At 38.4% G+C, this 27,592-nt stretch overlaps 1 protein-coding gene across 2 annotated transcripts in view; it reads left to right on the plus strand.

The window, feature by feature from the left end:
• Positions 1–27,031, plus strand: part of TTBK2 (tau tubulin kinase 2) — a 136,277-nt gene extending 109,246 nt beyond the window's left edge. For both annotated transcript variants that reach the window (XM_059913496.1, XM_059913497.1), the window contains 5 exons: positions 6,034–6,250; positions 9,212–9,423; positions 11,216–11,804; positions 21,149–22,422; positions 24,756–27,031. In XM_059913496.1, the coding sequence (XP_059769479.1) occupies positions 6,034–6,250; positions 9,212–9,423; positions 11,216–11,804; positions 21,149–22,422; positions 24,756–25,218 (2,755 nt within the window). In that variant the 3' untranslated portion in view covers positions 25,219–27,031. The remainder of the gene's footprint in view (positions 1–6,033; positions 6,251–9,211; positions 9,424–11,215; positions 11,805–21,148; positions 22,423–24,755) is intronic.
• The last annotated feature ends 561 nt before the right edge of the window (positions 27,032–27,592 follow it).

A 27,592-nucleotide genomic window follows, 5' to 3' on the forward strand; every position in this document is an offset into this window, starting at 1 on the left:
CCTCACTCCTTGGATGGCAGGGAAGTTGCTCTAATGCCATTAGAAATATGGCATTAAATATCTGCCCTCTGAAATATCTGCCCTCTGGAACTTGATGGAAATCTGCCCTCTGGAGTGCCAGAGAAAACGATTTACTGGAAGTGTCTCACTAGAGACACTCTGATACAAAACTTGTGGGTAGTAGACGTTGCTCTGGGAAGATATTGGTTGCTGCTGTCTGTGTACTGCAGGAGACAGGCACGGGGAAAGCCACACATGCTGGAGAAGCTTGACAAGCTGCACAGTGGAACCCAAAGCAAAACCCTTTCCTCCCGCAGGGTCTCTCCAGTGCCCTCTACTGACAAAACTCCCATGCCAGCTGGCAAAGGAAAAGAGTTAAAGGGCACAGATCCACTTTCACAGAATAGGCAAAAAGGATGAACTTGGAGCTGAAAGGCAATAAATGAATAATTACAGAGGGGAAAAAGGAGAAATAAAATTTAATTACCTGTAAGAAAAGAGAACTATAAAATCAGAAGATGCACAATATCTCCTCTGACCAAATAAAAATCCACTAAAGTGTTTGGACTTTGCTATACTGACAGAGGAGGGCACCAGTTAATCTATGAATCCTGTAAAACATTCCAATGCCACAAAAATGAACAAGAAAAATATTTTAAATATCCATAAAGTGTTATTTCAAAAGATCAAGAAAATCTAATACATATTTACTAAGGAAATTTCCTGTCAGGAATAAACAACTATGAAGAAGAAAATTATAAGACAGAACCCCAAATGGAACTGAATATGTTCATGCATTGAAGATATGGATAACCACCTTGGATCAGAAATTTAAAAACTAAGAAATAGAGGGAGTGTGGTGTGGGGAGGGAGAGAAGAAAGAAAAGGAAAAGATGGAGGAAACAATGAAATGATAGTTCGTTGAACTCAGGAAAGAAATGGAAGAAAAAGATATCTCACAATTGAATAAATCACAAAGTGTGCAAAGGACAGTAGACACAAATGAAAGTCTAATAAAGGGCATTGAATAAAGTCAGGGGGAAAAAAGCCCCAGGAGAATGAAAATAAAGAAATCATTTAAAAGAGCTAGAGAGAAAGTAGTGCCAATGGAAGGCAGACAGAGAAGGAATACATTCATATTGTTAGAGTCCCTGAAGAAGAAAAGCAAAACAATACCAATTAAAACTGAGAAACTCGGTTTAAAAAAAAAAAAAAATCCCTCAAGGACTCAGAGGCAAAGAATATACAAATCAATTTTCACTGCAAAGTAAAGGAGCTGTTACAGTGGAGGATTACTGGACTGAATGTCAATATTATGACATAGTATGAGTGTGTTTCGTGTTTGGTAATTGCAATCATTGTTGCTTTTGTTGTGGTCATCCATTTACAATGCTTGGTGTCAGTCTATTTATCTCTTGTAAAAATAAAATACAGTGTGTGTTAAAAAAAAAAAAAAAACTGAGAAACTCAATAGCAAAAGGTTAATTAAGGAAACAGGGGACTAAGAGCATTTAAAAAGGTAAATGTCCAAAGGTGACCATTAGAACAAAAAGGCAAACCTTCTAAAATATATATTCTTAAAAGTTTATAAATTAAAGTACAAAGAATACTCATCTTGTAGAGAAAGAAATATAGCAAATATGACAAAATACACATAATTATAAAATACTATGACAGAGTTAAGACCAAACATATCAGTCATAGCAATAAATGTGAATGGGGGCATCTATTAAAAGAAAAAGATTTTTAGTTTGGTTTATATAGCTGTATACATATGCTGTATACAAGAGATACACCTAAAAAAATATGTTTCAGAAAGGGATGGACAAAGATAAACCAGAAAAATGGAAACGGTCAGAAGAGAATAACAATCCTGATATCAGACAATGTAGAATTCAAGCCAAAAAAAGCTTTAAAAGTTATTGAGATGGAAGGGTACTTTTTAAGGTTAAGTGTCACAGTTCACAAGTGGGACATAGTATTTATTAATATTTAGTCACCAGAATCACAACAGTCATCTTTAGGAAGCAACAGGTATGAGAGATTCAAGGAGACAAAGAAACACACTAGTAATTGGAGATTTTAATATACAACTCAGTTCAAGACTGAATTCAAGTGAACAAAGAATAAGAGAAGACAAACAACACAATCAATAAGGTAGATCTTAGGCATATTTTTCAATATCTACACCCTGATGATAGAGGTTACACCTTCTGCTCAAGTACCCCTGGGACATTCACAAAAATTGATCAGTTATCAGGTCACCAAGAAAACATATAAGTTGTTCCATAAAGCAGAAATATTACACGGTCTGATCACACTGTAATAGAACTAGAAATTGCTAACAAAAACAAAAATGTCAAAGGCCCTTCCACCTGGAAACTTAAAAACCTCCAATTAAACTACTCTTGGGTGAAAGGGAAAATACAAACTGAAGTTATAGGAAAAATAATGATAATTAAAACACTACATATCAGAATCTGTGGTATAGGGACTTCCCTGGTTGTGCAGTGGTTAAGAATCTGCCTGCCATTGCAGGGGACATGGGCTTGATCCCTGGTCCGGGTAGATCCCACATGCCACGGAGCAACTAAGCCCGTGCACCGCAACTCCTGAGCCTGCACTCTAGAGCCCGCGAGCCACAGCTACTGAAGCCCGTGCACCTAGAGCTGGTGCTCAGCAACAAAAGAAGCCACCGCAATGAAAAGCCCGCGCACCACAACGAAGAGTAGCCCCCACTTGCCACAACTAGTATCCCCCATTGCACCGCGCACAGCAACGAACACCCAACACAGCCAAAAATAAATAAATTATTTAAAAAAGTTCTTAAAAAAAAAAAAGGAATCTGTGGTATACATTTAAAGCCAGGATAAGAGGAAAATCGATGGCATTGAATAAGGAGATATATAATGTCAAGATGTCTTATTACTGATGATGTTAATGTTGGCAATCTGGTTAAGGTGGTGTTAGGTTTTCCACTTTATATAAAGTTACTGTTTTTCCCGTTGTAAGTAATAAGTATCTTGTGAGAAGATACCTTGAGACTATTCGAATGAACTTGTTTTTCTATACATTTGCCTACTAATTTTAGCATCCATCTTGCCTGCAAAGTATTAGGCCCACAAGCCTACCATTTACTATCTGAGCCTTTAGAAGAAGTTTGCTGACCTCTGAGTTATCTCTTTTTGCAGATGATACGGTAGAATACCTGGAAAGCCCTAGAGAATCAGTGTTAAAGAGAAAAAAATGATAATTTATGTCCCACAACTCTTAGTTCTTAATAGAGGGAGAAAGTAAGTTCAGGAAGAGGCAAGAGGATGCTTTAGATCAGGAGTCAGCAAGCCTTATCTGTTCACTAAGAGCCAGATAAATATTTGTGGGCTCTGCTGTCTGTCCCCACTACTGCTGCCACTGTAGTGCTAAAGCAGACGTAGGCAGTATGTAAATGAATGAGCATGCCTGTATGCCATACACAGTATTTACAAAAATAGGTGAACAGGCCAGATTTGGCTCACAGGCCCTAACTTGCCGACCCCTACCTTAGATTACGGGGACAGGCATATGAAAAGGGTGTCCAGTCTTATTACTTCTCTTGACATCTGTCCAGTTCTTCCATATATCTTCTTAATTTTTTTCCCTTAATCTGCTTCTGTAATTTATACCTTGCCTGCAAACACAGGCCATGTGCTAATAATACTCTCACATATATCTTTCTTATCATACTTATTCCTGAACATAATATAATTGTCTTGGGCAAGAATGCTTTCTTTCCATATCTCAGACTCCAGGTTTGGATCAGAGTTACAGGAGAAGGAAGAAAATAATAATTAAGCAAGGAGTAAAACTGGCGGAATAAATGCTGAGAGGAACCTGAGTCATGTGGGAGGTAGCCTGTGTGGAGAAGATGGAAACGTTCCTTGAAGTGTGTGCTCTCACACTGAAGCACACGATATAAGGGGGAAACTAGGATAGAGTAAAAATAGAGGCAATTTCATAGGTGGAGGTGTGGTTTCTTTCCGGAGAGATGGAAGGAGGAAATGCCAAGGAATTGGGGTAGTTGGAAAGAAGCAGAATCGTAGCTAGGCTAGGGAAAAAAGAATTTGGAAGAACATTGAGTGATTAAAATGGGGGAAAAAATGTGGAGCTAGTAGGTTGAGCTTCCTGAATTCAAATATTCCTCCTTTGCCATTCCCTTTTCTCAGGAATAGAGGGAATTCTTTCAGTAAACATTGGGATTACCACATAGCACATGTAGGTTAATGTCCATTATAATTCCTTATGTCAATAAACAAATTATATTGAACTTATATCTGAAAAATATATCTTTTAAGTAGTCTATTTCTGAACTTCAGTTACTTTTATAATAAATCCTTTCATTTGAACTATTGTGGGCCAAACTACCTTTCCACTGTATCCCAGTGTCAGAACTACAGGGAGTACTTTACAAGGCTGTACGGTTTTTCCCTGGGAGCCATGATCAGTGCTTTTCCAGATTAACATTGAGAGTGGTGGTAGTGAAGGTCATCAAATCAGGTGGAAAAAGTCCCTGAAAAATCATGTTTTTTTTTTTTTTAATTTAATTTTATTTATTTTTTTATGCAGCAGGTTCTAAATCATGACATATTTATGACACCTGGGCCAGGGTGTAACCATTGCCCTTAGAGTGGTACACTGAGAAGATGTCTATTTTCCCACTCATAATAATTGTATGTATCAGTATAATCTACTGAAGGCTGTTTTTTCTGCTTTTAGACAGTGCAGATCATGCTGAGAAAAGGTTTCACTGTGTGCTGAATGTTGTGTTCAGTCAGCAATATTTTTTTTAAAAAAACCAACAACTAGTATGTAGAGTAGAACATACTAGTTATAGAACATTAGAGCCAGCAGGGACCTGATCACTTAGTGAGTGATAGCTGAGAACTAGAAAAGCCCCTCAGACTTCAGAATAGAAGCCCCTTAGACTTCTGGGCCAGAAGTCTAAGGGAGAGACGACCAACTATGTAAATAGGACATGAAATTGCTTTGAGAGAACATATAGACAAGTGCCAATTAATATTTTCTATTTGTTCATAATCAGTTCATACAGGACCATATGAACTGTATAATTGCAGAATTTCTAGTTTCCCCTAGAGGGCAAGAATTTCCTTTTTTTTATGTCCCTAGGGCCTTACATGTAGTAGGTACTTAGTAAAAAGTCCGTAAATGAAAAAGCAAATGCATATTGCACACTATTTAAAAAATAAAACATAACTGATTGATCTGATACCTGCTTATATCATTATGACACTTAACGTTTTTCTGTTTATAGTTTTTGTTATTCTCTAAGAAAAATGGGTAAAGAATAGAAAATATTAAAATTCACAAAGAATCCTTGCAAAATAAATGAAATGTTTCTAACTTTTAAAGTGATTGCTAAATTAGGGAGTTATATCAGAATTTGTATTTTTAAATCAGCTTGAACATTCTGTTGATCAAAATGCAGTTTTAAAAATAGATAGCTAGTGGGAAGCAGCCGCATAGCACAGGGAGGTCAGCTCGATGCTTTGTGACCACCTAGAGGGGTGGGATAGGGAGGGTGGGAGGGAGACGCAAGAGGGAGGAGATATGGGGATATATGTATATGTATAACTGATTCACCTTGTTATAAAGCAGAAACTAACTCACCATTGTAAAGCAATTATACTCCAATAAATATGTTAAAAAAATAAAATTTAAAAAAAAATGCAGTTTTAGGGACTTCCCTGGCAGTCCAGTGGTTAAGACTCTGTGCTGCCAGTGCAGGGGGCACGGGTTCAGTCCCGGGTTGGGGAACTAAGATCCCGCATGCCACACAGTGCGGCCAAAAAACAAATGCATCTTTAGTTTGTAGAATTGGCATGCCCTAAGTTGCTGAGGCTTTTTGTTTTGTTTTACTTTCTTAATTATGTATAGACTTCATCATTTAAATCCAGAAGTAAAATGCAGGATAGTCCCATAGTAATTTTTGATTCTGGTGTTTTTAAGTTCTGCCTTATTTTCTTTCCTCATTTTCAGAATTGCCAATGCCACTCCCATCCCAGGAGACTTGCTTCGAGAAAATACAGATGAGGTGTTTCCAGATGAACAGCTTAGTGATGGAGAGAATGGCATCCCTGTTGGTGTGTCACCAGATAAATTGCCTGGATCTCTGGGACACCCTCGTCCCCAGGAGAAGGATGTCTGGGAAGAGATGGATACCAACAGGAATAAGATAAAGCTTGGGATTTGTAAGGTGTGTATTTCTTGCATAGGAAGTGATATCTCTCTATGTCTTATTATTTTTCTCCTATTGGTGTAGCAAAGTATCATGATTCTCAATTTTGAATGAGAAGTAGAACATTGTATTGCTAGTTATTTATATATTTGTAATTGCAATATTTTTGTCTAATTTTGCCCATAATGCTCAGGTATGGACACCAAAAATTAATCTTCATCTTGTATTTTGTGGAAAAGATGACGGTAGATTTTAAAAAATAACCAGACATGGAGTCTAAAAGAAGAGACATCTATAGAACAGAAGTTAATGGTCTTTCCAAGTAGAATGACAAGACTGGGCCTCTTCCATAGTGTAGACCAATGGAGCTGAGTGTTCATTCTGAAAACTGTCTCAAATGGAGGCAGGGAAATGGGGGTTAGAAGTGGAAAGCATCAAACTGGTCATGAGCTGACAAAGTGGATGTTGAATAACGTGATTTTTTTCTTCATTAGGATTCTAAACAGGTCCACTTGTAAGTATGGGGAGAAATATAGACTTCTGAATTAAATGATTTTCAGTAGTCTTTGGGTAGATTATCCCCAAATTTCTCTTTGATCTTACTGTTTCCTGTCATTTCCATTTTCATGGAAGATGATGATTAATGGGATGGAGGGGCAATGAATTACAAATCAGTTAGTTTTTGGTACTTCCTGTGTTTTTATAATTATTTAGTTGGGAAGGAGGTTAAATTTATAGGTGTAAAATGAGACTCCTGGCTCATATCTGTTAACACGATTGATAGAAACTTGGCTAGTCCTGCTTTGTGAATGGGAAATATATCTTGAAAAGAATCTTCTGTGACCACGTCTGAGGAGCTTGGCCTATCTTTGGACAATATATACTATATTTTTAAACTATATAATTAAAAAAAATTAACAGTATATATTTTCAGTAGTGGGAGTCATTTGCAGGAACATTCTCTGCATGGATGTGATATGCTGCCCTGTGGTCTGGTTGTTGCTTAGCACTATCTGGACTAGTAATCAGGAATAAGTGGTGAAAAGCAGTCAGGAAGTCAGTGTCAGATTTTTGTAATGTCCCCTCTGGCTGCCTTTATAGTAAACACTGGGAGCAAACTGTCCTTAGTAAAAATTCTCTAGTGACATTCTCAGCTGTCAGCCCATATGGGTGTTTGTGTATGTGACAGAGTGAAGTGGCACTTGACATAGGTCTTAATTACTTTAGCTTTCTTTCCCATGTTATCACTATTTAATCTACATTTAATTCTTTTCTATTTTTTAATTCCTTCCTTTTAAAAAATTGTGTAAATTAGATTATTAGTGGTATTGTTTTATACAAGTAATGTTTATATGGAATTTTCATAGATGTTTACCATTTCCTTGCAATTTTGGAAGTCCCCGACTCAATCGTTTTTCTTCCTGAAATATTCCCTTTAGAAGTTTCTTTAGTTGAGGTCTTCTGATAGAGGACTCTTTCAATTTTTACCTAGCTGTAAATGTATTTATTTCAGCCTTATTCTTTAAAAATAGTTTCTGCTGCCTTCAAAGTTTTTGATTGACAGTTATTTTTCTTCTGTCTTCAATTATTAGTGTTCAGAAGTCTACTGTTTTTTCTTTCCATTTTTTGGTAGATGACCATTCCCCCAGCTACTTTTTAGCTTTTCTCCTTGTCTTTGGTGTTCTGCACTTTAACTATGACATGTCTAGGCATACACATATTTCTTTTTTTAATCAGTTCTGGGAAATGCACAGCTGTTCTCTACCTAAATATTGTCATCTCTTCATTCTTTTTGTTCTCTCTTTCAGGGACACCAATTAAGTAAGCATATATTAGATCTTTTTATTCTGTCATCTCTTAATATCATTTTTTATATTTTTCTTCTTGCGGTGCTTCATTCTAGGTAATTTCTTTTGCTACGTCTTCTTATTCATGAATTAATAAGTTTGGCCTTTTATGGCTAATTTGCTGTTTAACAACTTAATTGAATATTTATATTAAATTCATCAGTTAATTCCAAGTAATCCTTTGTTGACCTTTATATATTTAAACATTTTATGCATAGCTGTTCTATATGCTGTATCTGAACAAGTTTGATACCTGAAGTCTTTGGGAGTTACAAACATTTTTTTAAATTATTATTATCATTTCTGCTGACTCTTGGTCATGGTGGCATGCCTTCTTATATGGTTGACTACCTTTAGTGTTTTGCTCATTAATTAATAATTCGTGGGAGTCCTGTAGGCCTAAATTGGGGGTTGGGGAAACCTTCCTTTGGAGAAGATTGTCTTCTGCTTCTCCTGGTAGCCAGAGAGCACCCCCAGTTTAAGACCAACTGGGCATTCTTGAGGGTCTTTAATCAGAATAGACATTCAGACTTCCTCTCTCTCCCTACTGCTGGTGTAAAGCTTAATTTCCCTGGTAATCGTGCTACTGTATCCTCTGTCCTTAGGCACCTGCACCCTTCTGGGCTGCCTCATTCTCAGCCTCCTTCTGTGCTACCCAGCTGCTTATTGTTCTAGCTCTAGTTTTCTTGTTGTTGTTGTTTGGTTGGTTTTTAGAGAGAAACTGAGACAGGGAGTATTCAGGCTTGGCGACCTCTCCTACCTCTTGTGAGACCACTTATGTCTCAAAGAGAATGTCCTCTCCAGGTTTAATTTTGGTTTAGTGGAATAGGGTCCTGCAAGCATTTAGTTAGACATAATACAAAAAGCCAAGGTTGTTAAACGTTTTCAGTCTGTTTATCTTTGCACCAAAATATAAAACACTAAAAATACTGAAACTGAGAATAAATTTAGAAAACTTAATTTAATAAAGGGTTAATAGACAAGTATGTAATGAATTACACTAGCCAAAATATCCTAATCTTCTGAAAAAAAATCCCAATCATTTGCTTATATTATTTTGAAAGACTTCAATGATTCCTATCATTTATAGTGACTAGAATGTTTTTCATGGTTTCCTTTTATGTTTTGCTAGGCTGCTACTGAAGAGGAGAACAGCCATGGTCAAGCAAATGGTATTCTGAATGCTCCAAGCCTCGGTTCACCAATTCGGGTCCGCTCAGAGATGACTCAGCCAGACAGAGATGTTCCATTGGTGCGAAAGTTACGTTCCATCCACAGCTTTGAGCTGGAAAAACGTTTGGTTCTGGAGCCAAAGCCAGATACTGACAAGTTTCTTGAGACCTGGTATAAAATAGTTTTTCTTTTTCTTTTCTTTTTTTTAAAGCAACTAAAACACTATTGATATTATTACTTTCTATTATGTAAAGTTTTTCAGATAAGGAGTTTTTGCATTTTTGAAGCACTGATTTGATTAAGCTGTCATCTTTATCCATGTTTTTAGTTAACATCCTCATTCTTAATGTGACTTGCCTTCTGATATTATTACAAGTTCTATAACATATAGCCTTTGGCTGTGGGAGCTGGAAACTTCATAAGACTAGGTATAAATTAAATGAACATTTTGAAGTGATTTTGTTTGGAAGATGATCTCTTTTATTGGAATGGAGAAGATGCAGTGTAAGAGAGGGCATGAAAAAGATGGTATTAGGCAAGAAGGAGGAAGAGTACATGAAGTAGGGGAAAAAGTAATTTATACACAAGTGATAGGCAGTTGAATTCAATTTAATGAAGGCCTTCTATGAGTAAATGCTGTAGGAAAAAGAGACATGAATATTTATCATTCTATCTAGAAAGAAGGAAAGGTGGAACTTTAGAGAGCTATACATAGGTAACGACTGTTTGTAGTTCATGGTTCTAAGGCCCCTTATCTCCAATTTTGATAACAAAAGACTGAAATGAAACTTTAAAAAGAACTTGGGATATATTTATGAATTATAGAAGGCTTTAGTAATATTAAGACCTGAGTGACTTTAATAGTAGTCACATCCTTCAATTGTATATCCCCAGTGGCTACTATTGGCAAAGAAATATGAAGTTAGAAGGACCATGTATTTGACTAACATAATAGTTACTGTGTCTGAAGACAATTCAGCCACTTCTGGCCTAGTCCAATCTAGCTTCCATTTTAAACAGTACTTCATAGCTGTGTATTCTTCATATGGTACTCATTCAGTCTCACAGCTATGTGATGTAAACTTGTGTCTACACGTTGATATGATCAAAAGGATGGACTGGGGCAGTGTTTAAACATTTTCAGTTGTGCATGAGATTGGGAATAAAAATAAAAGTGTGATAGGGATAAAAGCTTAGTTTGGGAAAAAATTAGTCTAATAAAAGAATGGAACTAAAAAGAGAGTCCATGCTGAGGGAAGAGCTGAGAGATAAGACAGAGTTGAGAACAGAAGTACTCCAAGAAAATGAACTCAAGCCAGAACCTAGAATGAATAGGGAACAGTTGAAGGAAGTGAAGCACCCAAGTACAAACTTAAGGAGAGGAACAAGTGTATTGCTTAAACTGCTTCCCTGCAGGTGAGAGCAGTTCTCAGAAGCCAGTGCAGCCAAATACCACCAGTCACACTATTGCTTAGCCCTGTCTTTGGAGGAGTTTACTTGAAAGAGTATACATTTATATACCTCTCTGAAGACAAAACAAATGCAGAAAGTATTTGCCTGATGTATATTAGCTTCCTCATTTCCTTTTCTAGGGCCTCTGCTGAGGCAAAAGCCTCTTGGGTAAGTTGTCCCTCAGTCCCTCAGAGCAGAGAGCAGAGGGCAGTGTGATTGAATTGGCAAAGCAAAGGTGAACTGGATCACACAAGTCGCCCTGGTTAACCTGCTTAGGCTTCTTTCCTGCCCGGCCGCAGGAGAGACGTCTTCCTCCTACGGGCTCCGTCTTCCAGAACAGGATGATGACAGGTGGAGCAGAGCGTTACCCACCCGTGAAGTGTTCCTTATGCTTTATCCATATTGTTTTTTTCTCGTCTGTGGGTAAATATTAGTTCCGTATAGAACTTATAGGCTATATAATAAGTATTCTCCCTAGGACAATTAAGTAACTTGTGTTCATTTTCTTAAGCTTGGAGAAAATGCAGAAAGATTCCAGTGAAGGAAAGGAATCTGTTCTCCCTGCTCTGCTTCATAAGCCTTGTGTTCCTGCTGTGTCCCGTACTGACCACATCTGGCACTATGATGAAGAGTATCTTCCAGATGCTTCCAAGCCTGCCTCTGCCAACACCCCTGAGCAGGCAGATGGTGGTGGCAGCAATGGATTTGTAGCCGTTAACCTGAGCTCCTGCAAGCAGGAGGTTGATTCCAAAGAATGGGTGATTGTGGATAAGGAACAGGACCTTCGGGATTTTAGGACAAATGAGGCTTTAGGCCATAAAACAACTGGAAGCCCTTCCGACGAGGAGCCCGAAGTCCTTCAAGTCCTAGAGGAATCCCCTCAAGATGAAAAGCTCCGATTGGGTCCTTGGGCAGAAAATGATCTTTTAAAGAAGGAAACCTCAGGTGTGATCTTAGCAGTTTCTGGGAAGTGCCCTGCCACTGCTGCTTCAGAACAATATGCAGATAGGCTGGAACTCCAGGCTGGAGCTGCTAGTCAATTTATTGCAGTGACACCCACAAGTCCAATGGAGGCACAAGCAGAAGGACCCCTTACAGCAGTAAGTGATTTGCTCCTGTCATTTTTCTGTCATCCACTCAAGGTGCTGTTAAGAAAGGACTAATAGTGGATCAACTAAGATTCTTCTGCAGAGGCCTAAGTTTGGCACATGGGTGTAGGGAATGATGTCTGGACTAAGTTCTGTAGTCCGTCTTCCAATGTGAAATTTCTCAAGAAGTGAGATTTTCTATCAGGATAGCAACCTAATAGGTGAAATGTCATTATGACCTAATTTCATAATAACATTTATAATTAGACCACAAGAACTGTCTATCTGCGTGTGTATATATAATATGATTTTTAAAAATTTATAATTCTAGAGATTTTCGAACTCTACATTATAAATATGGTGAGGACGGCATGTATTTAACCATTCATGGTTTGTACTTTATACTGTACACCGTTGCTAGTATCATTCTTTTTGTTTCCTTTCTCCTTCATAACCTTCACCCAGAAATTTGTCATATTTTATGTTCCTTTTAAACAGTAGTTTTCCAACTATTTTTTTCACATTTAATTTTTATTTTGATAGTAACTTTCCAAGCTTAATGTCTGTTGTTTATAAGATAGAGTCCCAGCCTCACTTCCAGAACTTCTGCTTCAGTAGGTTTGGGATAGTGAGAGCCCAGGAATCTGCATTTTAACAAGCAGCTGAAGGCAATTGTGATACAGGCCTTCTGCAAAGGAACATTTTGAGGAAACTCACTGTTTATTCTCAGTTTGGGCATTTAGCTGGAGACACCTGTTACCCTGTTCTTATCAGTAAGCATTGGTGCCCTCTGTGACTGTGTGAGTCTCACAAAAGCCAGATATGGAGGCAGTGTCTCAGGCGCGAGCAGGTACATCTGTCTTTACATGCGTGGGAGTACCAGGTTTCCTTAATTGCCGTCATCAGCTAGCAACCGTCTCTTCCAGCTCTCCAGTAACAACATTGTTCTGCAAGCTGAAATGTTTTCAGTTAGAACAGAATTGCACACGCAGGTGTAAAACAGTAAGAAAAGGTAACAAAATTTGATTTTGTGTACAGCTCTGTAGGAATTTACCTGCACTTCGAAATAGAGAAATAAATGCTTGCCTCTTTCTTCATCATAGTTAGTTGGTCTTTCCTTCTTTCCTAGGACTGTTTTGTGTAGTTATACAAGTCATTCACTGCATAAAGAGACCTAGCCAAGGGAACAAGTTGGGCCTGAAATCTAACCCAAACTTTGCTAGCCAAACTGTGCATCTTTGTGTAGGGCTGTTTCCTCTTTGAGGGGCATCCTTTTCCAAATTGTACAGAGGTCCCCTGTGGGCTAGAGGCAGATCCTAATGCCTCCCTCCCTTGTCTGCATTTCTTTTTCCACCCCACCTTCCTCTTTCCATTCATTTCCTCTTTCCACCTTCCCAGATTCAGTTTCTTCTTTTCTTTGACTCTAGTATGCTATATACTCACTGTTGCTCATGCATTTTTCCAACAGCATTCTGGTGTGCTTCCCTGCATAAAGGGTCTTAAACCCTTGGCTCCATTTCTCCTGGTGTTTTTTACTCTCTCCCATCAATACTGCCCTGTCCACAAAAATTGTTCTCATGGTTCTCTTACACTATCTGCAACATTTTCTCTATCAAGTTTTTGAAAGACTTGTGTATTATATTTGATATTATAAGTTTGACCTTATTTTCAGGTATCTTTAAATAAAAAATCTTTTTCTTAACTGAAGGTCTCTTAAATAGCAGCCTCATCACTTGCACACTTGTGTCTAAGGTATTGAATTTACCATCTCCTTCATTTTGGGGAGCTTGGGATAAAAATATATCTTGATTCTCTTCTTGAGGCCTACATTCAGAGTTTACTTTTGCAAGCAGATGTTGTTACTTCCCTAACTTAACTACAGACACATTAAGTAGGGAGTACCACCAAATAGTCTCTCTAGATCTCTTGCAGCTCTGATCACGTGCTCTAACTTAGACAGTATGATAAAACATATTACCATTCTATCTGAATATTTTAAATTAGGACATATTCTGACAGGAAACAGTTTGTTAGTTTATATCTTTTGCATTCAGGCTTGTTTCCTCTTTATGATGATATGAAAGGAAATTGTCCTGGTATCTTAAAATATGTAAGAACCATAAAAATAGGCAAAGCAAAAGTTTATCTGTATTACAGGTATAGTTGGCATATTAAATCAACTGATGAGAACTTCATTCTTTAATTCTCTTTATTTCTTAGCATAAATTTGTGAACCTTGTTTAGGGCTTTCCTTATCCATATACATGAAACCACTGGTTATCAAATAGCATGTATAAATATTTTAGATGATATATTTTGAAAGATGGATAAATTTGCTAGATTCAAAAGAAATTGGGGTTATTTTTGGAAATTAGATTTTTTTCCCCTGGGGTAAACAATTATGAAGTTAGCCCACTACTAATCATTTCTAAAAAGAGGCTGAACAACATAGGTTTATAGGGAGCAAAATAAGACTAAGCTTTGGCTTATAGGGGAGATATTAAATTATGTTTTGATTAGCAAATGGAGAGGCAAAATTAAGCTGGCATAAGTGAACAAGGATAGAGAAGGAAACTAAAGTAACTTGAACTGCTTCTGAAACAGGTCTAACTATTGGTCCAGAATCACAGTAACTGTAGGAAAGAATGTGACCAGTTTTATGTGGTGTTGAGTAATCACTGTTGGTAGGGAGAAGGTTGGACGGGTTATTCCTTACAGAATATCGTGGCAGATTGTACCACATGATCTCTTGGTTCTAGACAGTCCTTTAGAAAGGCAGTGCTTCATTTTAGCATCACCTTTGGAAACACTATAAATGTGACTGGAGAATAATAATACCACCTATATGTTACCTTTTGCTATGTAACAAATTACCCCAAACTTAGCAACTTTAAACAGCAGTTATTATTTCACACTTTTTCTAAGGGTTGGGAATGCAGGAGTGGGTTAGTCTGATGGTTCTGGCTCAGGGTTTCTCATGAGGTTGCTACCAAGCTGTAGGCCGGGGAAATCATCATAGGGTTGGACGGGATGGCAAGATCCACTTCCAAGCCCACTCACATGGTTGTTGGCAGGCCTCAGTTCCTCACTGGATGTTGGCCAGAGGCTTCAGTTCCTCACCACGTAGGCTCTCCATACTTGACATGGCAGCTGGCTTTTTCAGAGAGTGAGGAGAGAAAGAGACAGAGAAGGGGGCGGGGGTGGTGGTGGAGAGAACACCCTCCACCGAGGTAGAAACCACACTGTCTTTTACAACCTGATCTCAGAAGGGGCATATCATCATTTCTGCCATATTGTATTGGTCACACAGACCAGCCTTTCCTCATACCAGGGGATTGTCAACATACTGAAAGACTTTCCTCATTGACTTGTTTTTCAGACATTGAGAAGAAGAAAAGCAGGAGTGGGGGCTGTAAAATAATGCACAGAGAAGGAGCAGGACAAAAAGAGAGTCACATGTACTTTTTTTGTCATCTGTTAGTCAGCATCTATTAAGAGGATTCCTCTGGCTGTATTTACAGGAATTACCAATACCAGTACTATGAGAGTCAGAGCAGCAGTTGATTGCATTGCCTTAATTCTGTTCTTTCAGCCCTTCAGTTCCGTAAGGTGTCTGCTAAGTTCCAGGCTTTCTGCTGTACCTCAGGGATAAACAGTTGGCACCAACCTGTTAGGTTGACAGTGAAGGCCTATATCTAAACATTTACCTTAAACCACGTGAAGTGATTGTGGTGGAGCTGTGTACACAAATGAGAACACAGATAAATCTGCCTAGGACAGGGGAGTGCAATGCTGGGTGTTTTAATTTTCTCAACTCTTATTTTCTAATTTTATTTACCATGGTGAAGATATATTACTTTCAAAAATAAGAGGACTTTGAAGGATGAATAAGCTTGCTGGAAGGAGATGCAGGGGTGTCAAGCAAAAAACACAGCATGTACGAAGGCAGAGAGGCTTGAAACACCAAAATTCAGAGCATTTAAATAAGTAATCCAGAATGTTAGGGCGAAGGAAGGAGGCTGAAAATGAGCTGCACAAATGAGGTGATAAAGGGCCTTGGCCTGCCATGCTGAGGTGTATGGGATGCAGGACAAGAAACTGCCAGGGTTGAGGGAGGGGAGTAACTTGCTCTTTGGGAGCCATGGAGGGAGAATGGCTGGGGCAGCGGCCAGTGAGGAGGCTTTGGCATTAGTTCAAGCAAATATGAGGGCTTGAACTGTGAATCATGAAAATCTCAATGAAGACTTGAGACATTTCAGTAGTGCAGCTTACCTGAAATAGTAGCTTCATGTGGCTTTTCCAGTGTTCCACTGAATATTTGGAGCCCTTGTACACCTGGAGTGACTATATGAAAGCTCATGGAGTTACTCAGAGTCTCTATTGAAAAATGAATGATCCATGTAATTAATAGATGAGTGCTTTAATAGTGTGGAAAGGTAAGGACTTTTTGGATTGATTGCCACCATGGTTAACTTCTTGAAATGGATTTTGTAGGAGAGTTGAATGCATGTACATTGACAAGGGAGTGGCTAAATGTCCTCTGTCTGACCATGGATTTCTGTTTTTGATCTGGAAAGTTGGGTCATTGTAATTATAGAAAAGTTTTGTTTCTATGAGATTACATCTCTGGAATTATATATGATGGTATAATTCAATCCATGAACGATCAGAAAGGATGAGAGACTGGATGGACCGACTTGGGAAGTAAAAAAAAGCCCATTTGTGAAGTGTTCAAGTAAAAGACTGGACTGTCACTTGGGAGAGGCTTCATAGAAGGAACCCAAGCGTCCAATGGTTGATTTACTCATATGTTCAACATTTATTGAGCGTCTACTGTATGTCAGGTACTGTGCTAGGCATCAAAGCCCAGTGACTCTCCTCACTATTTAAGTACTGTAGATGCTGTGATAGAAATCTATAGGTTGTGGAAGTTGGGGATAGTTGGACTAGATTTATCCCCAAAGTGTCTTCCAAGATTGTATGAAGGGGCTTGAAAAGTGACTATTAAATCCTGTAGCCATGTATGTGATATATAATTACAGGCCAGCCAAGAAATATTATTTCAATCTTTCTTTTCTGGGAAAAGAAACTTCTATTCTTTGGGTATGGGTTGTGACTTATTTATGATTCCTAGTACCTCTACAAAATTTTTATAACTTCAGATTCCCTTAAATATACATTCAACTATTAATAATGGGTGACTGTCTCTGAGGAGTGGGATAACAGGGGAAGGGAAAAAACAACTTTTACTTCTCATTTACTTAGGTCTTGAGGCTTCAGGTTTTCAGTTTTACCCACCTCTGTAAGCAAAGACTTCTGCCCTCTCCATTCCTTACCACCGCATCAGCCCTCATATCTATCCACATAAGCCAAACCACAAAATAACAATATCTTCAGCAAAAGTAACCAACGTAAATGCGGTCAGAGTAAGCGACAGGGGTAAAGAGTGAGAGAGTGAGACATTCTTTTAGGATGTATGGCCTCTTAATATGCACATGTTACTGCAACTGTGTACTGTCTTTATAGAAATAAAAATTTGGTACATAAAAACGTGGTTCAATAATAGTAGCTTAGTTTTATTCATAGTTTTCGACACTTGTATAAAGTATTATATAAAGATGCTTTAAACAAAAGTCTGCAGTGGAATTTAAATAGCCCAAAGAAATTTGAATGGTTAAAATTTAATTTTTTTAATAGGCCTGGAATTAGGCCAAGAATAACTCAGTTATTCTTGGCTATAGTAGGAACCAATAAATTATTCTACTACCTATATCTCTTCTAAATTATTTGCCAGAAACACAAAATGAAATATAGATATTTCATATACCATATTCCTTTCATTTGGAAGAGAGACTATTTGGTATGAATGTTGAATTTACCAAGGTTTTTATTATCTTAATAGCATTACTATCCTTGAATGAGAGGAAAGTAAAAGGATAAATTTGTAAGTTAAAATGTGAATAGTTGGTTTGTAGTTTATTGTCTCTTGCTGTGTGGCCAGTTCTGAACACGGGGTAACTATAAAATAATGAGGCTGCTTTATCTGAACTAAAAAGTAATGAGACTGATGTTAGTCAAATTCAGTACTAGACATTAATAAAAATAAGAAAATTTGAAAGAAATGGAAAACATTGAGGTGATTTTCTAATTCTATAGAAAGGTGTACCTGATACAATTAGAGAACAGAAGAAAGGAAATGATTGAATTCATGCCTTGATGAAATGTTTGTGAATTAGAGAAATTAAACATATAAAGGATGTATATGGCTTACTGGCAGATCATTTTTTTTTTTTTTAAAGTCAGTATTTTATTTATTTATTTATTTATTTATTTATTTATTTATTTATTTATTTATGGCTGTGTTGGGTCTTCGTTTCTGTGCGAGGGCTTTCTCTAGTTGCGGCAAGTGGGGGCCACTCTTCATTGCGGTGCGCGGGCCTCTCACTATCGCGGCCTCTCTTGTTGTGGAGCACAGGCTCCAGATGTGCAGGCTCAGTAGTTGTGGCTCACGGGCCTAGTCGCTCCGCGGCATGTGGGATCTTCCCAGACCAGGGCTCGAACCCGTGTCCCCTGCATTGGCAGGCAGATTCTCAACCACTGCGCCACCAGGGAAGCCCTGGCAGATCATTAATTCAGTCTATAGAGTGTCCCAAGTATGGGAATTACTTTTGTGTCTTTATGGTCTAATGTTAAGGAAGCTGTTTTCAGCTATACTTAGAATTAGCTTTCTTTTCTCTGTATGCAGCTGTTGATCTTTGGTTTTGCTCATCTTGATAGATAATGTTTTTATTTTTATTTTTTATATTTTTTTGCAGACTCAGTTTCCCAGACTTCATTTGAGAGTGTGTAGTACATGTCAGTAAGTAGGCTTTGCTGTGAGGGACTTTCAAAATCCTAGAATCCTGTCCCTAACTTTTTTTGACTGTGTTTTTCTTCATTTGTGAAATTTGTGTAAATAAAAGTACTCAATTAAAATACCGGGCAGCTATGAAATGGAATCAGTAAAAATGATTTTAGGAATATTTTATAAATTAAAGTGCTATATAAATATTATATTACAGTAATTTATGCAGTTTCTCATAATTGCTCAGAATCTTTTCAAGAAAATTAATTCTTCTCTCCAGTGGTTCATATATCTTTTCTATATACAAGATTATCATCTCTTTTTTCATACCATACATACACAGACATTTATATCCTGAATCCAGATGAGTTAGGCTCAGAAGTGCATTGATTCTCTAGCTTCAATCTCAGAAGACCAGTGGAGTGTTATTTTTGTAAATAATGCTGATTTCATTTTGGGTGATGTACTTGGAATTACATATAATAATGAAATGACTGTTGGTTTATTTTGAATGTAAATATAGTCATCTCCCTAGTTATTTGGTATTTAATATAATTTCATAACTGCTTTTCTTATCACCATCACTCTCAGGTCTTAAAAAGTAAATTTTGAAGAGTAAATAACTATAAATTTTAAGTTTCAATATCATTTTTAAAAATACTAGAAAATTGCCATCTGCCTATATTTAGTATAATGAAAGTACAGGTATGAGGTGACTTCCTGAAGGGTGACAGCACCAGTAGAACTTACTGCCTTTTCCCCAAGGTCATTGTAGGTCTGGGCTTATTGTGAGAATTCGTGTCTGAACCTAGCCTGTCTTGGATTAACCTGACGGAGCCTCAGTACACTGATTCCATTCAGGAGCTATTCCAGGACATTAGTTAGGTGTTTTCTCCCTGGGCTGGGCTTAGGGTAAGCTTTGCGTGTTCTTAAACCTAATTGTATTCCTGACACACAGAGAAACAGATCTAAACAACTTATCTGACTCTGGAACCAAATGGGTTTCTTGGTGTCATTGGACTAGAGATGGGGTCTAAGTGAAATCTCCCATGACAGCTCCAAATTCATTTTGCTTCGAATTCAGACCAATTTCCATAGTTCTATTAGAGCTTAATGGGCTTCATTAAATGATTTTCGAGTTACTTAATTTCTCAAAGAGGCTTTTTTCCTTACCAGTTTATGTGGTTGACATTTTCTGCCTCCTTACATGTCACTTAACAAATGTGAAGATGTAGGTGTCTTTAATGTATTTTTTTAATTTAATTTTATTTGTTTTTCACTGCGTTGGGTCTTTGTTGCTGCGCACAGGCTTTCTCTAGTTGCGGCGAGTGGGGGCTACTCTTTGTTGTGGTGCGCGGGCTTCTCATTTCAGTGGCTTCTCTTGTTGCGGAGCACGGGCCCTAGAGCACGCAGGCTTCAGTAGTTGTGGCGTGCGGGCTCAGTAGTTGTGGCACATTGGGCTTAGTTGCTCCGTGGCATGTGGGATCTTCCCGGACCAGGGATCGAACTCGTGTCCCCTGCATTGGCAGGCGGATTCTTACCCACTGTGCCACCAGGGAAGTCCTGTAGGTGTTTTAAAGAAAGGACATTCTTATTAAACATTGAATCTTATTCACATAGAATTGAAATGACCTCTGTGGAAAGATGGTAGAATTTCATTTATAATAGGCTTGACCTTAAAAAATTAAAGAAGACATAAAACATTACTAAACATCTTTGTGTTTGCTTATAGGAAAATATTAATAACATTGATTTACAGAATTTATGGGAAGCAACAAATGCATGTAAATTTGGAGTTTTTCAACTTACAATAATTTACCAATAATTTTTCCCTAAGATCCTGTATCTGGATTCTGGCAGGAAATAGCTGGCACACTCACAGGGACTTGGAGAAAATCTAATGAAAGGAACTTTTTACAGACGTGTAGGTAGGGTTTAAGAGAGCCAACAGGAACAGAAATAGAGGGAGCTATTCCTATTCTGAGTCCTGAAAGAGAAGGAAGAGGGGCAGTTAGCAGAACCTTGTAAGAGTCATATCTATAGGAGAGGGGGCCATGTGACAGAAGCTGTGGCCAGGAGTGGTAGAATGTACCACCGAAGCTGCAGTCCCTCGGGAGGAAGCAGAGAGAAGTAGTACCCAGATCTTTTTTGCCTCCAACTCCCTGATTCTCTGTTGGTGCTGCCCATTGGGCAAACACAACCAGAATTCAGAAGGCAAGGGAGCCTGGATAGTGCGGTCAGTAGAAATCAGTCTTCCAGAGTACAGAGCAAGCTAAAGAAAAGGCAGGGATGAACCTAGAGGGAGACTGTTCTGTACAGTTTCTGAGTAGGGGAGCTTGAGTATCATGCATTTTTATTCAGAATTGTTCATTTTAAGTATGAGTTGGGCAAAGCTGGTTGGGATCTGCGTTCCTCTTATAAATTAGAATTTGAGGTGTTAACTCTCAACTCATACATCTTCATTTATAATTCCACATTATTGCACTTACCTTTTTTTCTCTTCTCTCTCAAGATTACAATTCCTAGACGTTCTGTGGCATCTACACAGTCGACTTCAGGTAGCTTTCATTATGGTCAGCAGCCAGAAAAGAAAGACCTTCATCCCGTGGAGCCCACTGTGGAACTTTACTCTCCAAGGGAGAGCTTCTCTGGCTTGGTTGTGACAGAGCGCGAACCTCCTAGTGGAGGAAGCAGAACAGACTTCGGGCTTCAGATAGATCATATTGGTCATGACATGTTACCCAGCATTAGAGAGTGTGACAGCTCCCAAGACCTGGGACCAAAAGACCTTCCTGACCATAACAGACTGGCTGTGAGAGAATTTGAGGGTCTCCCTAGGGAAACGGGAGAGAAAAGCATGCTTGTGGGGTCAGATAATGAAGATGAGAAGTTGAGTAAAGGGCAGCCTTATATTGAGATTTCCCCTCTCCCAGGAGACTTGGTGACGGTGGAAAGGGATCACTCAGCTACTACTGAACCTCTTGATGTGACAAAGACACAGACTTTTAGTGTGGTGCCAAATCAAGACAAAACTCACGAGATAGTGAAGCTTTTGGCAGTTGGAACTTCAGCAGTATCTCCACGAGTTATTGACCGACATGTTGAAGGACAGATAGGCCAGGTGGCAGCAGTGCAAAAAGGTAAGATATCTAAGGAGGATGACATCAAGAGTGAAGACTTGCTGAGTCATCAAGGAGACCTCTCTACTCTTTTGCACCAAGAGGGTAAGAGAGAGAAAATTGCCCCTAGAAATGGAGAACTATTTCATTCTGTTTCAGAGAGTGAACACTGTCCTCCATCCCGGAAGGATGTGGTTAGGTCATCCTTTGTAACTAGACACAGCCGAATCCCTGTTTTAGCACAAGAGATAGATTCAACTTTTGAATCATCCTGTCCAGTCTCTGCAAAAGAGAAGCTCCTCCAAAAGAAAGCTTATCAGCCAGATCTAGTCAAGCTTCTGGTGGAAAAAAGGCAACTCAAATCTTTCCTTGGGGACCTCTCAAGTGCCTCTGATAAATTGCTAGAGGAGAGATTATCCACTATTCCTGCTCCTTTTTCTGAGGAGGAAGTCTTCACTCCCTTTTCAAGACTGGCCGTAGACTCACACCTGAGCAGGTCAGCCGAAGACAGCTTTCTGACACCCATCATCTCCCAGTCCAGAAAGAGCAAAATTCCAAGGCCAGTTTCATGGGTCAACACAGATCAAGTCAACAGCTCAACTTCATCTCAGTTCTTGCCTCGGCCACCACCAGGAAAGCCACCCATGAGGCCTGGAGTAGAAGCCAGGTAATGCTGTGTGCTCTTCTCCCTATGTTAAGTGTGTAGCATTATTTCTGTGTCTGCTTGATTATGTCATTGGTTTCATTTCTTTGTTGCCTGCTTCTGATCATCTACTTCCTTCCCTGCCTTTCCCAAGCCTTATAGCATAGTGTAGTTGAAAGGGTCAGTTTGATCCAGGTTAATTCTTAGCTCGCCCACTTTCTAGCAGTGTGAACCTCAATTTCCTTATCTATAATATGGGTAAAACATTTGCTAATGGTTTTGGGAAGAGGAAATCAGGTAGAATATGTCTAGAGCTTTGTTTAGTGCTTTTTAGCATGCAACAAAGGTTATGTCTCTTTCCCAGTCCATTTTAACTAGATACTCGGTAATTTTCTAGTTTTGTCCAGTCAGAATCCCGTTATAACAGATGTCATTATGATGTCAAATTCTGGGGAAAGATACTGTGTCTATAATATGATGAATAGACCCTAGTAACAGTTCTATTTATCTGATTATAATGAATTAAACAAACAAAAAATCCTTTAGGGAGTTTCCCTACATCTGATGATATACAGGACCATACATAATAAAGATATTGCCTTAATATTTACTGTGTGGTATGCTTGTTTATTGAAATATTCTTATGTGTAGTTGACCATGGAGTGATTCTGTTTTTAAGAGGGGAAAATATTGGGAAGTAATGAACCAATGAAGAGTGCTTTCCTTGGAGCCATTACTCACTTTTCAGAGTAGAATGGTCTAAACCCTTGGAGAAGAAGCAAAAGGATAGTCTTTTAACAAAAACAAAGTGGACATCAACATAAATTTACCTGAAAATTATAGCTTGTTCTAGATAATAGGCCTCCACCTGTTATAAGGATTTCTGAAGTATATTAAAGTGAGGTTCTATCTGTATCATTACCCAGCAGAACTTGCTACCCTTACCTAAAGTTAAGTTTAGTTTTGACTTCCCCTAGGGTTTCTTTCAGCTTCAAAGGTAACTAAACACTGGATTTGAAATGACCATGGAACTAGACTTCAACGGGAAAAATGGTGATGAGTAAACAGCAGTCATTTAGCTGAGAAATTTTAAAAAGATGATTCCATGGACAATATTCACTCGTCCCCCCTTTTGCTTGGCATCTGTGCTTAATAGAGATAGTATATCTGTGGCTTGAGCTGCTTTGGACTGCAACAAACAAATCTTAATTACTATTTACTATTTAGAACTTTACATGTCCCCTCAAAGTAGAACTTGGTAACTTGATAACAAAGCCAAATGTGTGGCATTGTGCCAGATATTACAGAGCTGACCAGCCTGAAACTCATCTGGGAATTCAGTGGGACCTCAACTTTCCCACATAGGTCCTGGCACAGAGGAATTATCTTATTCCACTCTTCAATTTTTACAATAAGATCCATGAAGTTAGGCTTAACCAGAATGAGTTTCATGTCATTTGTCAGTATAAGTAGATGGTGGGGAAGGAAGAAGGGAGAAAATTCAGAGAAAAAAGTCAGTAACTTGTTGCTGAGCCATAATGGCGATGGTGGCTGTATATGTCCCCTGCGTCCTGCAGGTGCCAATACAACTTGGAAGTTCTTCTCCCATTTCCTTCTGTAAGGAGTGGCATGTCAGCAGTTTGAGGTTTAAATTCTTAAACTGAATGGATTTTAGGCCAAGACAGAAAGATATTTAGGGCAGAGGAGACATTGCTATTCATATGAGTGCTTTCTAGATGGCTTGGTTGCCAGTAAGAGAGGCATTCGGCTCTCCTGAATCTCAGGGTATTGTCAGGGGCAGAAAGTGAGGCCCAGAGAAACCAGTGACTACTCTTTTCTTTTGGAAATTATTAAATGAGGTTGAAGTATATTTTTATCTGTAGTTCCTGCTGTTGGTGAGTACTGTTGAAGACTTATATTGTGAAGTTTAATGTTTGCATAAGTATATAGAGAATTCCTGTCCTAGAAGCCTCAAACAAAATTGTTTACTCTTGCTCATGTGCTAACGTGCTAGAGACATTTCATTAAGTTAATTCTAAAATGGGAAGAGCAAACATGCTGTAGGAGGAAGGGGCTTAACAACATGTAAGTGCTTCTGGATGGCAGACATCCAATTAAGTACTTTACCGCACTTGACTGCTCAGTAACCCTGTGAGATAGATAATATTCCCCTTCAAAGCTGGGAGAGGTTAAATAATTTGTCCAGGGTTATACAACTGGTATATGAAAGAGTAACTCCGCATCCTCTGTTTCCTGATTTTGACTCACATCATACATATTATGATTTGGGACATTGTGACTTTCTAGGCACACTTAAAGTGAATTAAAACGAAAATAATTATTCTGTTTCTTTTCAGGCTCCGCAGATATAAAGTCCTAGGGAGTAGCAATTCTGACTCAGACCTTTTCTCCCGCCTGGCCCAAATTCTTCAAAATGGATCTCAGAAACCCCGGAGCACTACTCAGTGCAAGGGTCCAGGATCCCCTCACAATCCAAAAACACCACCCAAGAGTCCAGTTGTCCCTCGCAGGAGTCCCAGTGCCTCTCCTCGAAGCTCTTCCTTGCCTCGCACATCCAGTTCCTCACCATCTAGGGCTGGACGGCCCCACCATGACCAGAGGAGTTCATCCCCGCATGTGGGGAGAAGCAAGTCACCTCCCAGCCACTCAGGATCTTCCTCCTCCAGGAGGTCCTGCCAACAGGAGCACTGCAAACCCAGCAAGAATGGCCTGAAAGTATCCAGCAGCCTCCACCACCACTCGGCCAGCACTAAAGCCCCCCCAGGGAAGAGTAAGTCAGCCAGTAAACTCAGCAGATAGGAGCTGGGCTGCATCTCTGTGGAAGGTGTGAGATCTTCCTCCTAAATCTGATACATGTGTGTCCCTGTACTGTCTATTTAAAAAAATCAGTGTTGATCTTGTCTTGCAAAAGAAAGTAACATGATAAAATATTTATAAGAAGATATATGATAAGAAATTACCTAAGATAGGCAGCAAGCAGATCAGGAATCAATGTCTTTGCATAGGAAGGGGCAAGCCAGCAAAATCCAAGGGGGTGAAACTGGCTAAATGAACTCTCATTTCTTATCTGCCTTCAAAACAAAAATGTTGAAGGTAGGGGGTGGATTGGAATTTTAAGGGGTTTAGCCACTTTTTTTAAGGCTCTACTTAAAGATTATATAGCAAAAGTGAAACTTCTCACTTTAATATTTGCTTTCCAAACTTCCCAACCTCGGGGAGTCAGAATTGCTCCGATATTAGAGTATGTAAGAAGTGTGTTGCTGGTGGAGCCAGTGCTCATATACGTTTGGCTTGTGTGTTTATCTGGTGTATTGAGAGTTCACACCTTTACTTTGCCTCATTCCTAGTACCCTCCCTGGATTTCACATTTTTTAAAGTTAGTGTTTGTCACCTGATCCAATCTCTCTTATTTTAACAATACATTCTAACGTGCTTTTAGCAGCACATGCTGAGAATTTCAAATCCAATTACTTTTTTAAATCCCCTAATATTTCTCTTTGGAGCAACAGTTACTTAACTCAGTATATTTTTATTGTGAAAAATAACTGATGAAACTTAGGTAAAGGAAGGAAAAGTCTAAATAGAACTACTTTGCAGGCTTCAGTGCTTTAGGGAGAGGGACAGAGTGTGGAGTAATACCCTTCAAGATAGAAGAACCCTCTTTCCCCTGTTAGTTTCCTCCTTGTGGAAGGAAAACTGACCAGAGTAGACCTTGCTTCCTTAAATCTTCTAGGTACCAACTATTTCTACTATCAACCTCCAAGACAATACCAGGGAAGTACATTGCTGTGGAATGTGACTTTATGCTTTTAGAGCTTTAGAAAGAAAAATAGGAAGAAATTAGGTATGTTGAGGCTTAAAATTCTCAAACTTTGTATTTTATACATTTAGCCAATAAGGAATGAGTATCTGAGGAAATAAATTTAGGCTCAATATTTATCTTTTAAGGTTTTATTACCTGCTTCACCTGTGCTTTAGTTTGAATATTTGAGCTTCTTGACCTGATTTCCATGTAATCTTAATTTATAAAGCTGTAAGGAGGATCATATTTGTTCTGATCTCACTCTTCTGCTAAGAGGAATCAGTCAAAGTTAAATTATACTAGATTTTTAAAATGAGCTCTTTTATACTCACAGTTTTTGTGTTGTAAAGACCTTATTAAGGTCAGGTAAATTGGTCTGCTTGCTGTTGAAATTTGCCTTCTAGCAAACATCTGTGCTTTCTCTTTGACCTTGTGTTTGCTGCCAAACCTAATATGGTTGAATTGGAAAACAGAAAAAAAGAAAGATATTTCCTCACCAAGTGAACATATTCTAATGCTGCATCAAAGCTGCCCTGAAGCTGCACTGAACTTATCTTGTTCTCTTTATCTGTGTTGAGCTTTTTGAAAAAAAAACAAAAAACAAAAACTCAAAACACTATTGAGGCATACATGGTCTCCCATAAGAAATATAGCATAATGTGGAATCTTAATTTCTCTCCGGTTTCAAGACTACAGAGGAATGCAATAGATAAGACATATTTGCTGTTTAACTAAAGCAAGTGTAATATTGGAAGACCAATCCTTCTGTATTATATTGTATAATAGTTGCTATAACACTACTTGCATGTCTTCATGGTAAATTATATAAATATTTATAAATATATAGAGAAACATATGCTTATATAAAGTCATTCTTTCTCATTCTCCATTTGTAATTTCAAGATCACAGATGGTAAAATTACTTTTTATTGTGTGCCTCGTGTACACTTGGGCCTTGTCTATCTTCATTTTCTGAAAATACGTTCTTGGCATGTGACACTTAACATTCTTTTTGCCTTCCCTGTGAATAATGCAAAGGTTGGCAGTCTTTAACAAGCCAAGATAGGTTATTTAATTTTCATTTTTAAAAGATTTTAATAGGGGAAAAAATTACTAGGACACGCTTGTAATACTGGTTCAAAGATTCGTCATGTTAATTACATAATTCCGTCCTTATGGTTAGAGTGGATAAACTGGGATGATAATCATGGGTCTGACATAAATTGATTTAAAAAAAAAAAATCTCTTAAAAATTACCATTCTGCTTTCCTCTTTTCACTTCACTTGGGGAGGTGGGTGGTGGGAAGTAATCTACAATTAAGAAATTATCCTTTTCCTGTTGTATTAGCTAAATTGTGCTAAAAGTAGCCA

The sequence above is a fragment of the Balaenoptera ricei genome, chromosome 2 (genome assembly GCF_028023285.1).
Source record: "Balaenoptera ricei isolate mBalRic1 chromosome 2, mBalRic1.hap2, whole genome shotgun sequence".
Taxonomy (NCBI): Eukaryota; Metazoa; Chordata; class Mammalia; order Artiodactyla; family Balaenopteridae; genus Balaenoptera; species Balaenoptera ricei.